This window comes from Cygnus atratus, chromosome 8 (genome assembly GCF_013377495.2).
Source record: "Cygnus atratus isolate AKBS03 ecotype Queensland, Australia chromosome 8, CAtr_DNAZoo_HiC_assembly, whole genome shotgun sequence".
NCBI lineage: Eukaryota > Metazoa > Chordata > Aves > Anseriformes > Anatidae > Cygnus > Cygnus atratus.
In genome coordinates this window covers 23,749,152-23,763,618 of record NC_066369.1, presented here as the reverse complement: position 1 = coordinate 23,763,618, position 14,467 = coordinate 23,749,152, and the positions used below count along the sequence as shown (strand labels likewise).

Here is a 14,467-nt window from a genome sequence, read left to right as displayed (position 1 = left end):
TCACAGACTTCAGAGGTTTGGGGCCTGCTTTGAATGTTTGGTCTGATACTCTTCAGCACATCCTGGGGAAGATAACACAGGGAGTTTTTGCAGGGTAAGAAACTGTGGAAGTTCAAAAGGGAAAGTGAGGTGGCCAAGGAGCAACAGGCAGAGAGAAGTGAAAGGGGACAGCGCAGGCCTGGTCATCGTCAAGGACTGAGGCAAGGCCAGCCATGGCCTGCTTAACACCAGCACGGCCTACAGCCCTGCTGCTGCCACACGTCCCAGCTGAAGTGAGGGACCTCAGAAAGAAAATCTCAGCTGGAAAAGCACCTGCAGGAGCCTCCTGATAGCCCGAGAGGTCTGGGTGGGTTGGCAAGGTGAACAGGGGCTTGGCTTCACCTTCTGGGCATCTGAGGCTAGCAAAGCTACAGCTGGTTGCTAAAGGGTGCTTGGGAGGTTGTCAAGCATTTGCAAAGAGCCTCTCTACTTTTAGCTTTGTGCTGTGTATGCCTGCTTAATGGCAGTGTATACCAAGACAGGTCATGCCATAAACTTAAAAAAATAATGTTACACCAAGGATATACCATCCTGTACCACGGCCATTGACACATCAAAAAGTTGTTTTCAGGGTCTTGGGAGTCTGCCCACTTAATTTAGACACCTAAAGAGAGGAAAGAGAGAGTCTTTCTCAAGGGCTGGACACATACTGTTAGCAGTCATTGCAGAAGGACTGGTTTGCCAAGCAGATGAAATTTAGGTGGCAAATTGGTACTTTGCTCCAGAGCTCGACCTTGCAGCAGCTGCTTTCCTGGGTGTGCCTGTGTTTATTTGGGAAGGAAGAAGAGTCCAAGCCATCTGTCCCTGTGTGTTCCTGCAACGCTTAGTGCTGAGAGATGAAATGTGGTTGTAATGCCAAAAAAATAATGTTTCAGGCTTCCTAACACATGATATATGAGGAAATCATGGCAAGAGCCCAGCAAGTGCCGCAGAGTAATGTGAGCTGCCTGGATCCCATCTGACCACACACATCTACAGAGTGAATTTATATCTGGAAGCATTTAATGCAGCTGTCTTACCAGTATGTTGCAATACTTATTTAATTTACAGGTTGCTCCCAGTGCAATATCCCAGTGGGGTTTAGATGTTGATTGCTGGTAGCACCTGATAATGGGTTTGCCCAGTGAGCAGCATGTGTCCTGTGCAGGGATTGTGTTCCCCAGCGATGTAAGCAAGCCACTGTCACTGCTGGATCTGCCAGCCCTGGTGTGCTTGGCAGGGAGCGAGAAGGTGACACCACCAGACTGCTGTGAGTTATTGAAAAGCCGGGACTGCTCCTGTTTAGCTGTGGCAATGAAAGAAATCCAAGATCTTTTTAACCAAAATGAATACTTACCCTGCTGCACCCAGCAGAGCCCCTTTATGAACTCTTGATAAATTAGTTATCTGAAGGTCTGAATCAGGTGGCCCAGGTCCATCATCTTTGCAATTACCCTTTTGGCAGCAAGTAGAGAAGGATTAAAAAATGAAGTAACCTCTCTGCATCTAGTACTTAACTGTCTTTATCGGTCTGGGTTGCACATCCCATGTGACCAGTTTTTTTCTTTACTCTAAAGTGTCTTAATACCTAGCAGAGAAAAGGTAACTGGGAGGAGAGACACCCTCAGAAATGGCATTCGGGAAAGATCTGGCACCAGGACCGAGTTGTCCCAGCAGCCTCAGCCCGAGTCTCCAGTTCCAAAGCAGGGCAGCCACTGAAGATGTCGGATGCAGGATATGGGATGTGGGATGAGGGATGTGGGATGCAGGGCAGTGTGAGAAGCTGGAAAGGCCTTGGTTCTGTGCAAGCACAACTCTGCAACTACTGAAACATCAGTGTGCTGTCAACATTATTCTCATGCTAAATCCAAAACACAGCACCATACCAACTACTAGGAGGAAAATTTACTCTAGCCCAGCTGAAACCAGGACACCATGCCAAGAAGCTATGGGCACAAGGCAGGGAGAAAGGCGGCAATGCTGCATAACACCTTTCCTCTTCCTCTTCAGATAGGGAGAGGCAGATTTCTAGTGAGTCCTAAAAGTCCCGAGTGACTGAACAGGGCGAAGGCAGGAGCAGGCTGGCCACGAACATGTATGTCAGCTGGGAACGCAGCAGAGCAGCCTTTCCTCTACCCCCAGTTCAGCCCACGCCCAAAAGACAGGCAGACCAGAGTTGTCCTGCTGCGGCCCTACACCACATCACATCCATTGCTCTCTTTGGGCATTCAGACTGCTGCAAAAATGGTGACCTGCTCTTAAAAGCTCTGAAAATGGGGATTTCCAGGCAACCTATGTCAGTGCTCAAGAAACTTCAGAGATTGCTTTGTGATATGTAATGTGTGTGTAACCAAATGCAATTTAGCAGAGGACATTTATTTACGTGAGGACCACTGTGACAACGTCTCCTAATTGATCCCCATTTACCTACTCCCATTCAGCGGGTGCACTGTGAGTTCAGCCTCATGCTCTTGCTAATCTGATGTTCTTGCTTTCATTTTTCACTTCTGCATGCCAAGGTTCTTCCACGTGATGATATTTTTAAAAGATCTTATCATGAAACAAAACTGAATCCAATAAAGAGATGTATGTTGTTTGCTTCTGGTGACCTATTTTGATAAAAAAAATTTTCTCATATTACACTTTAGAATATGAAGGCAAGGTATATTTTGGAGTAAATGTAGTTGCCTTTATGCTTGAATAGAGTTGAAGGACAGTGTCTTATTTCATCTAGTGAAAGGAGGCGCAAGGGAAAATTTTTAGAGAAATATTTGTATTTATGTATCCAAGTTTGATGTCTGTGTTGATTGCAACAGCTGGATATTATTGATTCATGTTACCTTTATAGTCTTCTATGTCTTCAAAATACCTTTTTGGAGAGGCTGCAGCCCCATCAGTTGTTTCCCTTCATGGTTTTGTGCAGTAGCTATGCCTGCTCTTCTGCTTTGTGTGTCCTTACAGAGCCACATCCTGATCATTTGAGCAGTTTTTCCAATTTATCAAGATAATTCTGAATCCTAATACCACATCTGTTTTCTGAACTACTGGGAAAAATCTTGTTTTAGTCACTTTGGCAGTTTTCGCACCAGAGGTGGTTTATTCTGTGGGGCCCATGGGAGGAGATTGTGGGGCGGCTGGTGTGACCGAGCTGGTGAGCATCAGCAATACAAACCAATGCAGTGGCTGGTACAGGAATTACTGGTTTATTAATGCAAAAATTACAGCCTATTTTGCAGTTTGAGCAGAAGTTCGGGGCCCAAACTATAATCAGTGCATTGAGTGTAATCAGGCACTGAGCAGGAAAAGAGAGGCGAGGTCTGCCCCAAGCTGACCTGCAGGCACTGGGGAGGTGCGGGCACCGAGGTGACCATGGGGACACGTTCAGCTGCTGGCAGCAGCGCAGGAATGAGGAATCCTCATCCCCAAAGCCTGCTGTGCACCTTTTGTCCCAGGGAAGCATTGTTTTCTTCTCCACTCGGTCCCTCCTGCTGCCTCTCAGGCCATTTCCCAGCATCAGTGGATTTTCTTTAAGTGCAGGTGAATGCCGTTCTTGGAGCGAAGGATGATCTGAGGTATCTTCACGGGGGGATTGGCTGGGTCAGGGGACAGCTCGAAGCGGAGCAGGGTCAGGGCCAGGGCCACTTTCAACTCGTTCATGGCAAACTGCTGCCCGATGCAGTTCCTGGGATAAAGCGGTGCAGCTCAGCCTCCGGGCACAGCAAGCACCCAGGGGACGTGAGCAGGGGACAGCTGGGGGGACCGGAGAGAGGGGCCCCTGGCACAGGCTCCGTTGGGCTGAGCCACCCCCAGGGATGCACGCTTCCTCTCCCCACTTCTCTTCCAAAGTCCAGTACTTTACCTGATTCCAGCAGCAAAAGGCAGAAAGGCATGAGAGTGCCTGCCAGACGTGTTCTCCGGAGAAAACCGCAAAGGGTCAAACACCTGGATGTGAAGTATTGACAGCAAGAAAAAATCAGTTATTTAAGGAGCAAACGTACTGACTGGTATCCTTGGAAATGCTACACCCCATAATTTCTGAACAACCCCATTGGAGAGAGGATGCATTTCAAGATGGACTGACACTCATACACCAGACCCCCATGGTTTCCACAGAGCTGTGCAATGGTGTTGCCGAGACCAATCACACACAGCAATGATTACAGCCAAGGAGCTGTGATGCATGGGTGTGATTCAATTCACCACCTACAAGCCGAGCAAAACCATCTTTTTGTCTGTTAACGCGAGAAGCTTTCTGGAGCACTTCCATCTTCCTGGTGGTGCTGCACCCTGTGAAGAGGTGCTAACGCTGCTGTGTGACCACGCCGTGCGACGACCACCAGAGCCTGAAACATGGCAGCTGCTTCTCAGCATCCCAAAGGTGCTGAGCAAAGACGTGCAGCAGCAAGAGTGCCCTGCTGTCCTAACACAAAGAGCGGGAGTTCAAAGACGTGCAGCATACGGTGGAAAAGTTATTAGAAAGGCACTCCAAGACTTACCAAAGGATCTTTCCATACCATGGGGTTTCGGTGAATGGCATAAATGCTAATCGCGACGACGCAGCCTGTAAAGCAGTCGAGGAGGAGAAAAGGGCTCAGTGGCAAAGGCCAAATGATTTTACTGCTGTGATGTCAAGCGGACATGGGACACACAAACCTTCTGGCAAGGTGCGTCCGTCGTGGAAGGTGATGGGTTTGTTGAGCTGCCGGGACACGCCGGGGACCGGCGGGTAAAGGCGAAGGCTCTCCTTGATGCACATGGTGCTGTAAGTCATCTTCCCCAGGTCCTCCCTGCAGAGACAGGGTAATTAGAGCCGCTTGCTCCCTCCCACTGCCCCCTTGCAATGGATGGGGTGCACAGCATCCAGCCACGGGCTGCTGCAAGCTGGGGACCTCACCACCTCTGAACAACTTTAAGCTTTCAACAAGCTTAAGCACAACATGACAGTGAGACACAAAAAGCCATGACTGCAACGGGCATTCAGGAACATGAAAAATCAGTCCCTTTGCATTCCAGGGATGTAAGAATGACCGTAATGGGGAAAATGTCACCAGATGGGGAAATGTTCAGCCTTACCACTGAAGTGTCTCCCGGTCACCCAGGATGCCCTGGATCTCCTCCCTGCAGCGCGCCTGGTGCTCGGGGTGCAGTGCCATGCAGTACAAGAGCCAGGAGATCCCGCTGGCCGTCGTGTCATGCCCCTCGAACATGAACGTGTCCACCTCAGCACGCAGGTCCTCATCAGACAGGCTAGCTCCATTCTCGTCCTAGCAGCCCAGAGAGAGCTTCAGTGGCCCCCCAGGAGGGGACATTGCAATCTTTCAGCTGTTGATGCATGAGTGATGATGGCTTTGGGATACGCATGCCCAAATAAATCTCTGTTTAGACTGAATCAGGGCCCCTTTTCATCTGTAAATCCCTTTGTCCCCCTTATATTAAGACTGTGAAATCCCTCTTGGGGTTGAGCTCCCCAGCAGGCACTGCCAACATCTCAGTGGCTGAGTGCCGGGTCACCTCAGCCCCTCCTCAGCTGGGCAGGACCAGGTATGGTGTTTTCAGCTGATCTAATGGCTCATGTGGCCCTGAGTACCTCTGGGGGTTTGTGGCACCCCCACAGGGACTGGATTTTGCACTCTGTGGCCCTGCCTGCTGCTGCATGTCCTCCTCAGCCAAGATGAGCTGTGCAGCCATCACCACTCACCTTGGCACAGAGCAGAATGTCCAGGAAGTCCAAATGCCTCTTCTTCTGGATCTTCTCAAATTCCCGTTCATCTTTAAGGGACTCCTTCCGCTCGTGGATCACCTTGTCTGAGCAAGGAAGAGTGGAAGATTCAGCAGGGGCAGGAGATGCCGAGCCTGGAAATCACCTCCTGAACGCAAAGCTCGCCCGAGGGGATGTCTCCTCCCAGTTCCTGATGCATTTGACACATGTATTTCTGCATCCCACATTGTTTTGCTTTTTCAGGAGCATGACAACAAATGACATGCACATTGCCATCAGCCACAGCAGCAGATCCTTTTCTGCACAATTCTTTGCCCACCACAGACCCCTTGGTCTGTCCTACCCACCCCTCCTGCACTGAAATCATGCCTGGCCTGGAGAGGAAAATCATTCCTGCCAGCAGTGTTGCCTGCAGTGCTCATCCCTCCATCTCGCCAGTCTCTGGTCATGTAACAGGAGTGTTCCCAGAGGAGAATCCCTCGGAGCCCTCTCTTAGCCCAGTTTAATAACCCAGGAGCTGTCAGACCCCTTGCTTCATGCTGAACACAAGCCATTGCTGCAAGCTGCTGCTCTCAGTGGATGCTCACAGGATCACTGCATGGGCAAGGAGGTAACTCACCCAGGGACTCATGGGGGTACCTAATTCTCAGCTCTGCACGGGTTTTTTGGGCCAGAGGCCGGAGCAGTGCCAGTAGATGTGGCAGATGCAGAGCCTGTGCCATGCCTGCTACCTGGAAAGCTCTTCCAGCCACCACCTGCCCTGCACAAAAGCTTTGGGAGCTGATAAAGACGGGGCATACCTGTGTGGTCATGAGCGAGCTGGCAGACCTTCCTGAACCGGAATCCGTGGGGGCTGAGCCAGTAAATGAAGTCGTTGTGGTAGGGGAAGATGCGGAGTCGCTGGTGCACCATCTGGCACAGGTCGTAGACGGCCTGGATGTAGGTGTTTTTCCTGGGAAGAGGGGAAGAGAATTACACTGCTGCATGTACTGGGATGGGCAATAATACCAGCCTGAAGCCCTCGCCATCCGCAGCCTCCCCGGGGTTCATGAGCAGTGACTAACCAAGTATTCAAGGGATAATGGCATCAGAAAGACTTCTTGAAGCCCAGAAGGCTGCTGCACTTCTACTTTGCAAGTGCTTGCCCAAGTGACTTGAGTCTGAGTGGTCAAAGTGGATCTGGGAGAATCAGAACAAGGAATTTGCCTGCTTCCCCTTTGAGCTGCAGACTTTCCGCCAGGGCTCGGGGCAGCCAGCACTGACCTGTTGGTCTGGCAGTTGCTGTGATAGCTGAAGGCACATTTCATGATGCTATCAAGAGTCATCAAGCTGACATGCTCGAAGAGCTCCACTGGTTTCCCATCTGTGACCAGCTTTTCCCATTTATCCTAGGGTGCAAAGGAGACAAGAATGAGAAGACAAGGGGCAGTCCTGCAAGGTCTGCACGCACCCTCCCATTAGGCGAGTGCTTGGCCTTGGGTATGTCCCAGAGGAATGGAAAAGAGAAAAACTGCTGTCAAAATCCCAGCAAGGGGAAGACAGCACCTGGCCTGATTTATCTCAAGCTGCTACCCACGGATCTGATGGACCCAAAAGCTGAGAAAAGGAGGAGAGAGGGGAGCACAGATGCACTTGAGCTCTCAGTGTGAAACCAGGCTGGGCAATAGGGCTTGCATATAGTTTTATGTCTTTGGTAAAGATTGCCACCTGGTGGCGTGGCCTGAGACGGCACTTTGCACTGCCTGCAAGTGCAAAAACTGCACGAACTGCACCACAGTGGGTTGCAAAAGCTTTCCTGGCTCTGCAGCCCCCGAGCCCTGGCTGTTCCCTGGGCTGGCAGGAGGGAGGACAGCAGGGAGCCGCACTGAGCTGCTGGGGGAGAGCCTGGGCAAAGCCCCGTGAGCTGCTCTGGGGAGGCTGGGTGGAGGGGGACGAGGAGAAGGAGCAGAGCTGCACCAGATCCTGCCTGTCCAGGGGCAGCTGCGCACAAAGCCTCCAACCCCTCACCTCTAACTCACCCTGGTTTCTATCGTGCCCAGCACTGAGGGATGAAAGGACACTGCATCGCTGTGCATTGGGCAAGCCAGGGACTGCAGTCTGGCCGAGGGTAGGATGACAACAAATCACAGCCTTTAACCTCAGGTCACAGTGTAGCTATGCCTCAACCATTATATTTTAGGGATTTGTTGTGAAACTTTATTTACTTTGGTTTTTCATTTACAAAAGTGCCTTCGACATCATCCCTACCAGCATCACGTCGGTAGACTCTGCCATCAGGACTACGTAAGGCTTCAGGACGTCGTAATGAAACCCCGGTGTCAGGAGCTTTCGATGTTGATGCCATTTTGGCCCATGTAGGATCAGCAACCCTTCCCCTGGGGAAACACAGGCAGCACATGTTTCCATAGGCACAAACAGAACGGTTTCACCTGTCTATGGACACAGCCCAGCTAAACGTGCTAAAAAGTAATAATTTCAGAAAGCTTTTTGCCATAACTGCATCAAGGAACAAGTGCAGTGCTGCTGATTTATAATGTGTTCTCAACTAACTTCAGGATCATTCCTGGAAGGCAAAGCCCTGGGAATACTTACCAATCCATGGGATAAGGTGTTTATAGCTGATGTTATCCTTGGGATCTGTAAAAAAAAGAGAGAAAAAGGAAAGAAAGAGGAAAGAAAATGGTAAGCATTTCACCAGCATCAATCTACCAGTTCGCACCTGAAGGCTGGCCCTGGGGTACCACTTCTGGTTGGGTGTGAGACAGAACTGGTGGCAGCCTTGCAGAACTGATCGCTGTTTCATGGCAAAACAACACTGTTGGGCCCAGTTATGAAAAACTGTACAAAAGCAGATGCTCGGAGTGGAATAAACAAGAATATTGGTAGTCCAAAGTCAAACAGTTACGCTGTAGGATAAATGATTAACCCTCCCAGACAGCGCTGTCTAGCACCTCTCTCTCTCCAGATGCACCAAACCAACGGCTCCGCAGGCTGACCGTGGGTCTGAGCCAACACCAAAGCTCCGAGTTGTCCTCTCCTTGCTGTGATCAGGCACCAAGAAGATGACTTTTTAAGGAGCACTTGAGGAAGTTAGATTTGTTGGCATGTTTCAGGTGGTTTTGAGGGCCCCTGGTCCCTTGCAGCCCTTGGTGGGACACATAGCTGTGTGCCTGGAGCATGCAGGACAGGGCACGCAGGAGCCAAATATCTCCGTGCCTTTGGATGATTTCTGCAAAGCAACTTATTTGTGAAATCCTGCCTTGCTGTGAATTGTCATCCTGGCACGGGACAGCTGCAGTCCGTGACTGCTGCCCCACAGCTGGGTGCATCGCCTCTTACCTCCTCTGGCAAACAGGGCCTTGGCATAGTCGGGATCGGTGACAACCAGGAATGCCGAGAAGCTCCCAAACCAGAGAGGGTGGGCATACAGGTACTTCTGTGACCAGACCTCTACCTTGTCCAGCGCCTCTTCCTCTTTGAGAAACTGCAGTTGTGGAAAAGTGAAAAGAGAAAGAATGCCCAGATTCGGTGAAAAAAATAAAATCTCCTAAGCCACCGTCTTAAAAAGCTCAAGGTTTTCCTGCACCACAAAACTATCACCAGCAAGGGGTGGTTCTCCCTCCAGGCTTGCCCAGCATGAGAAGCAGTCGTGCTTGTTACTTTCAAACATCTTATAAAGTAATTCTTCCTTATCAATTAATCCTAGCCACGGGGAACACCCTTATGGGCAGGTGCGCGCTGCCTATCTGCACATGCATGTTCAGTGCGCTTTTTCCATGGCCGCTCCAAAGATTTACCCCAGACAGCACCTGGGTTTTGTGGCAGGAAAGGACATTCTTGCTTGCATATCGCTGAGCAATTAGCACCCAGGAGTAATGAGAAAATACAGCAGCACTTTTACGGCAGCCAACTGCATTGCTGCTGTGCCTGCTCTGGGGCAGCAATGCCTTCTCACCGGGAAAGCTGCATTCTGCTTCCCCCAGCCAGTCACGGGGAGAAGGCCAGTGTCCAGGTAAAACCCAAAGAATGAGTCCAAAGTCAACAAGGGAGTGTGTAAAGGAGGGGATGCTGGTCGTTAATGTCCAATCAAGATTTCATTGATTACCACGGATTTAATTTAATCTGCAATGGAAAGCCAGTGCTCCCAGAAAAGACTCTGATGAGCAACACGTGAACACTATCACCTATAGCAGTGGCACTGGACGGTTCATTCTTTCGAAGTGATCATTGTTTTATTGCTTTTTACAGCCGGTTGTGTTGTACATTGAACAGGCAACAACCAATGAACTGGTTAGATGGCTTGGTGGAAATGTCCAGAGTCGCAGGCAGGGAAGAAAAAGATCAAAGAAGCAAAAACATGCACAAGTTTCTTTAAACAAAAGCTGCTCTGACAATCTTGTCAGTCCACCCACAGACCTAGTCCGGCTGTGACGCTATGCAGAGGGAAGGGTTTTGGTGAGCTAGGGCTGAAACAGCAGCTGCTGCGTTGACCAAGCTGAAAGTTTACTTACACCTGCCGTGCAAAGAATTTGATCTGGTGTAGAAATTAGCCACAATGTCACCTTATTTACTGAGTCAAGGGAATGTTTGCTCAATTACTTTAGTGCTGACTTATCTTGGCTCAGCTTTTTGTTCAACGAGCATTTCTCAGGCCGTGGTGGTTGGTGCTCGGTTAGCCGCCCACCCAGCCTCGTCCCGGGGAGACACAGCGGGCGTCTGCTCTATGGGGCCAGTCCCAGCTCACCCCCAGCCAAACCCCAGCTCAAGATTTAGGACTTATTAAAGAGAATCGTACATTTCTCCTGTTTCAGGGGGCCAGTTTTCCTCCTAAAGGCAGCAGTCCTCCCCAGCACCCACCCGCCAGCCTATACCTTAGGCAACATCAGCAAGGGGACTTGGCACGGTGCCTTCAGACACCTGAGCAAGTGACAGTCCCTTGGACACAGCTGCTTGGGTTTCCTCCTGTCGTGCAATCAGAGAAAGCATAAACATGCTGGCAGTAACCGGGACAGCAGTAAGCCTCACTGTGCTCAGCTTTCCAGGGGTGGCAGAAGTCCTAACGCCGCAAGTCTTTGCACCTAGCCTACTGTCTGGGGCGTCAGCACCCTGTTTGATCCACGCTACTGCGACAAATCCTTGCGCTGGCAGAGAGTGGAGCAAGTTCTGTGAAAGGAGAGATTGCCCCCAAGGTGAACCACCTCTGCCGGCCGTGCAGAGGGGGTTAAAGTCCTGCAGGTTGCAGAGGAACGTCAACCGTCAGCTCCTGCTTCTTAACCAGATATGAGGCATGCATGTTTGGTGTGCTTTTAAAAAAAAAAAAAAAAAAAACAACAAAAAACAAAACGCAACAGCACTTCTATTTCTTCCTCCCTTGGGTGCTTTAAAAGACAAGTATAAACCCTGCTTGGTTCTAAGGAAGAAAGGTAATAGCCCGATCTCACGCCGAAATGCAAGATTTGGAACGGATCCAACGTTAAAAGCATCTGGGAAGAGGCGCCTAAAGGCATTTTTAATGACCACATGCTGATAGCGAATGAAGCACAGGAAATACAGGAGCTGAAATCTGACCACTAAGCTGCACTAACACAGCTTAATCAAAAATAGGCTTGCTCTCCTCCAGCGGGTGCTAAAACAGGCGAGATGCACACAGAAGGCTGCCGAGGGACTGACAGCCCTCCTGGACCGTGGGCAGCTCCCCTGCGGTTCCCAAAAATTGTGACCATGGGGAAGTGCAGCCAGGCCCTGGTACTCTGGGTTTTCACCAGGTCATGCCACTTCAGCGAGACAGAAGGGCTCTGCGCCACCTCTCCTGACACTAATTTCTACCAAGTGACTTGGATAAGCAGAGGCTAACACCTGAGAATGCTTCAAAACAAACAGCGATGCATTCCCAGGAGAACTACCTGAGGCACCGTAAGTATATTTGAGATACTAAACTGAACCAAAACTGGCACTTCATTACTTTAAATCGATGGAATAGGAAATTTCAGTGTTCTCCCTGAATGCAACTGCCAGACATACCGTTAGCTCCTCCTCTAGGTGTCTGTAGATTTTGTACTCAGCATGTGCCTAGGGCATTTACAGCTTCCTCACTGGCTCAGTGAACTGTTGGTTTTTAGTGAATTTAGCGGCACTTAATCAGTAAAACTAACAGGAATTCTTCCTCAACAAAGTAGAAGCTTGTCAAAGGTAAAAGGTTACTTTAGTCCAAGGTAAAGTTGAACTGTGAACAACCTAGCAATGACAGGAGAGAGTGATCAGCACAAGGGAGTCAAGTCCCATCTCAGTATAAATTGGCACAGCTGAGAAACTGGTGAACACACTTCATTAACTGCAGTTTTAAAGTCTAATTGGCAGCACAACAAAACCCCGAACTGGCCTGTCTTCACATTCACGTTGCCAAAAGCCTAACTGTCCTGTCCAGCACAGCAAAACTGGGGCTGCCGCGGCGCGGACGTGGTCTCTCGGAGGTCCTGCCTCCGGCAGAACTTCGCCACATTTTCCAACTATTTTTTTGGGGTGTCAGTTATTTAACGTGCCATAGATTGGGTCAGGGTGGGGAATCGGCAGAGGCCAGGAGAGGTCAAGGTGATTGTAGAAATGCAGAATCAATTACAGAATCACAGAACGGGTTGGGGTGGAAGGGACCTTAAAGACCCCCTGCTTCCAGCCCCCTGCCGCGGGCAGGGATGCCACCCACCAGATCCACTTGCCCAAAGCCTCGTCCAGCCTGGCCCTGAAGACTTCCGGCAAGAATTAAAAAGCTCTTCCACCTTATCATGAATTAAAAACCTTTTCATATTGGGCAGCCCCGCCGCACGTCGCGGAGCTGCCGGGAAGCTGCACCGTGCTCGCGCGCTGATCCGTGCAGGAAGCTCGCATCTTGGGATCACTCGCGCACGCCACAGGCGCTTATAACGGCACTTTTTGTGCCCACGGGCGTGTCCAGCCGTGGGTTTAACTCTCCCTTACGAGGACACCTGGCGTTACTGCCTCCTTCCCCCCGCGTTTTGCAGGCACCGCAGCGTGCGGCTCTCCCCGGGCGCCTCTCCCTGCGCTCCCCACGCGCGTCCCCCCCGTCCCCACGCGGGGTCACCTCCCGGCTGCCCCCCGTTCCTCCCGCGGCCCCCTGCCTCCCCCCGTTCCCCCGGGGGGCCGGCGCCCACCCGCGTTTTCCCCCCACCTCGTGGACGTGCCCGAGCAGCCAGTGCGTGGGGTGCCCGGGGAAGGCGGCCAGAGCCCGGAGCAGCTCCCTCCGCCGGTGGTAGAGCTGGATGGCCTTCAGCAGCACGCAGGTCAGGCAGAAAACGGCGGCCAAGTGCAGCACCCGGGCCACATCCACGCCCAGCCAGGTCGCCTTCATCCCCCGCCGCCCCGAAACCCACGCAAGCCGCTCGCCGCGGCTCCGGGAGGGTACCGGAGTGCTCGTCCCCGCCGGCAGCCAATGCAGGGCGGGGAGGCAGGGCCGGGAGGCCGAGTGGAGGCCAAATCACGGCACAGCTTGTTGGGAACGGAGCTGCCAGCCCCGGGAGATGCTGCCAGCCCCGGGAGATGCCGCCCGCCCCGAGCCCCCCCACCCGCCGGTACCGGCGGCGAGCCCCGGGCTGGGCTGGGAGGGAGCGGGGCTGGGGGGTGCCCGCAGGTGCCGCGCTGCTGCGGGGAGCCGCTGGGATGTGGGGGCATAAAATAAAGGGATGTGGGGCTAAACGTCCACGCGCAGTCGGGTTTGTGCCAGGGAAATGCAGGGGGTGTGTCTGGCAAAAATTGAGGCGGGGGGGGGGTGGGGGGTGGGATTCAGGGTTTCGCTCCGCGGAGATGCGCTTGAGTGCTGTGTGAGCAGAGGCACGCTATGAAGGTACAGCCTAAAGCTGGCTGGGACAAAATTTGAAGATGCGGCCTCCACAGCAAGCCGGGAGTCCGGCCATGGGACTGGTACTGGGCATAAAACAGCCCCAAAAGCCTCAGCTTGTGGGATGTGCGAGGCTGGGTGGCTGGGTGTTCCCCGAAGCGAGGGGCAGGGGGACTGGTGCAACCAGGCTGTGGGGACAGAAAGTGTGTCCCTTCATGGGGACAAATCCATGGCACCGGGTGCTGGCCGATGGCTGCACAGGAGGTGTTTGGGGAGCCCCAGGCTCTCCTGTGCCATGCAGCTGCACAGTGTTGGGCATGGTGAAGACCACGGGGCTGCTCCTGAGGGCTTGTAGGGGCAGGCTCAAGGAAGCCAGCACACACTCTGGGGACATGAGGTCCTTCCTCGTTCTGCCCTGGGGTTCTCAGACATCTCTTTGCCTCCCTACTGTGCAGGGATGAGGTTTAGGTTGGAAATTTGGAGAAATTTCTTCTCAGAAAGAGTAGTCAGGCATTGGGACGGGTTGCCTGGGGTAGTGGTGAAGGCACCGTCCCTGGGGGTATTCAAGGAAAGGTTGGACCTGGTGCTTAGGGACATGGTTTAGTGGGTTATATTGGTGGTAGAGGGATGGTTGGACCAGATGATCTTGGAGGTCTTTTCCAACCTTAATGTTTCTATGGCAGGTGTTACTGTCAGACTGGGGCTGCAGACGGGTTTAGCACGTGTGACCTTGAAACTGGGGCTGAGGCCGGGTGCGAGCTGCAGGAGGAGCCATGGAGACGCCACCTGCTTTGTGCTCCTCGATGAAACCACTTTTAATCATCTCCTCAACCGTGCCCTTCGATTAAACCACTTCTATTCACCTCAACTGTTTCTCAGAC

General features: G+C 52.0%; 1 protein-coding gene across 1 annotated transcript; it reads right to left on the bottom strand.

The window, feature by feature from the left end:
- Positions 1-3,199: 3,199 nt before the first annotated feature.
- On the bottom strand, positions 3,200-13,173 carry LOC118243515 (cytochrome P450 4B1-like). The gene is made up of 12 exons (XM_035537636.1): positions 12,921-13,173; positions 9,077-9,221; positions 8,330-8,374; positions 7,985-8,112; positions 7,001-7,125; positions 6,538-6,689; positions 5,717-5,823; positions 5,092-5,282; positions 4,672-4,805; positions 4,515-4,579; positions 3,878-3,960; positions 3,200-3,700 (listed from the first exon to the last, which is right to left on the bottom strand). Exons 1-12 carry the CDS (start codon positions 13,098-13,100, stop codon positions 3,532-3,534), a joined length of 1,524 nt encoding a protein of 507 aa, XP_035393529.1. The 5' UTR covers positions 13,101-13,173; the 3' UTR covers positions 3,200-3,531.
- Positions 13,174-14,467: the final 1,294 nt, after the last annotated feature.

Excerpts from the sequence above, each read along its gene's own strand:
- LOC118243515 (XM_035537636.1), bottom strand. The coding sequence starts at position 13,100 with ATGAAGGCGACCTGGCTGGGCGTGGATGTGGCCCGGGTGCTGCACTTG. Across the intron at positions 8,375-9,076 it reads GGCCCTGTTTGCCAGAGGAG|ATCCCAAGGATAACATCAGC; the intron begins GTAAGAGGCGAT and ends TTTTTTTTACAG. Across the intron at positions 4,806-5,091 it reads GACCGGGAGACACTTCAGTG|GGAGGACCTGGGGAAGATGA; the intron begins GTAAGGCTGAAC and ends CTGTCTCTGCAG.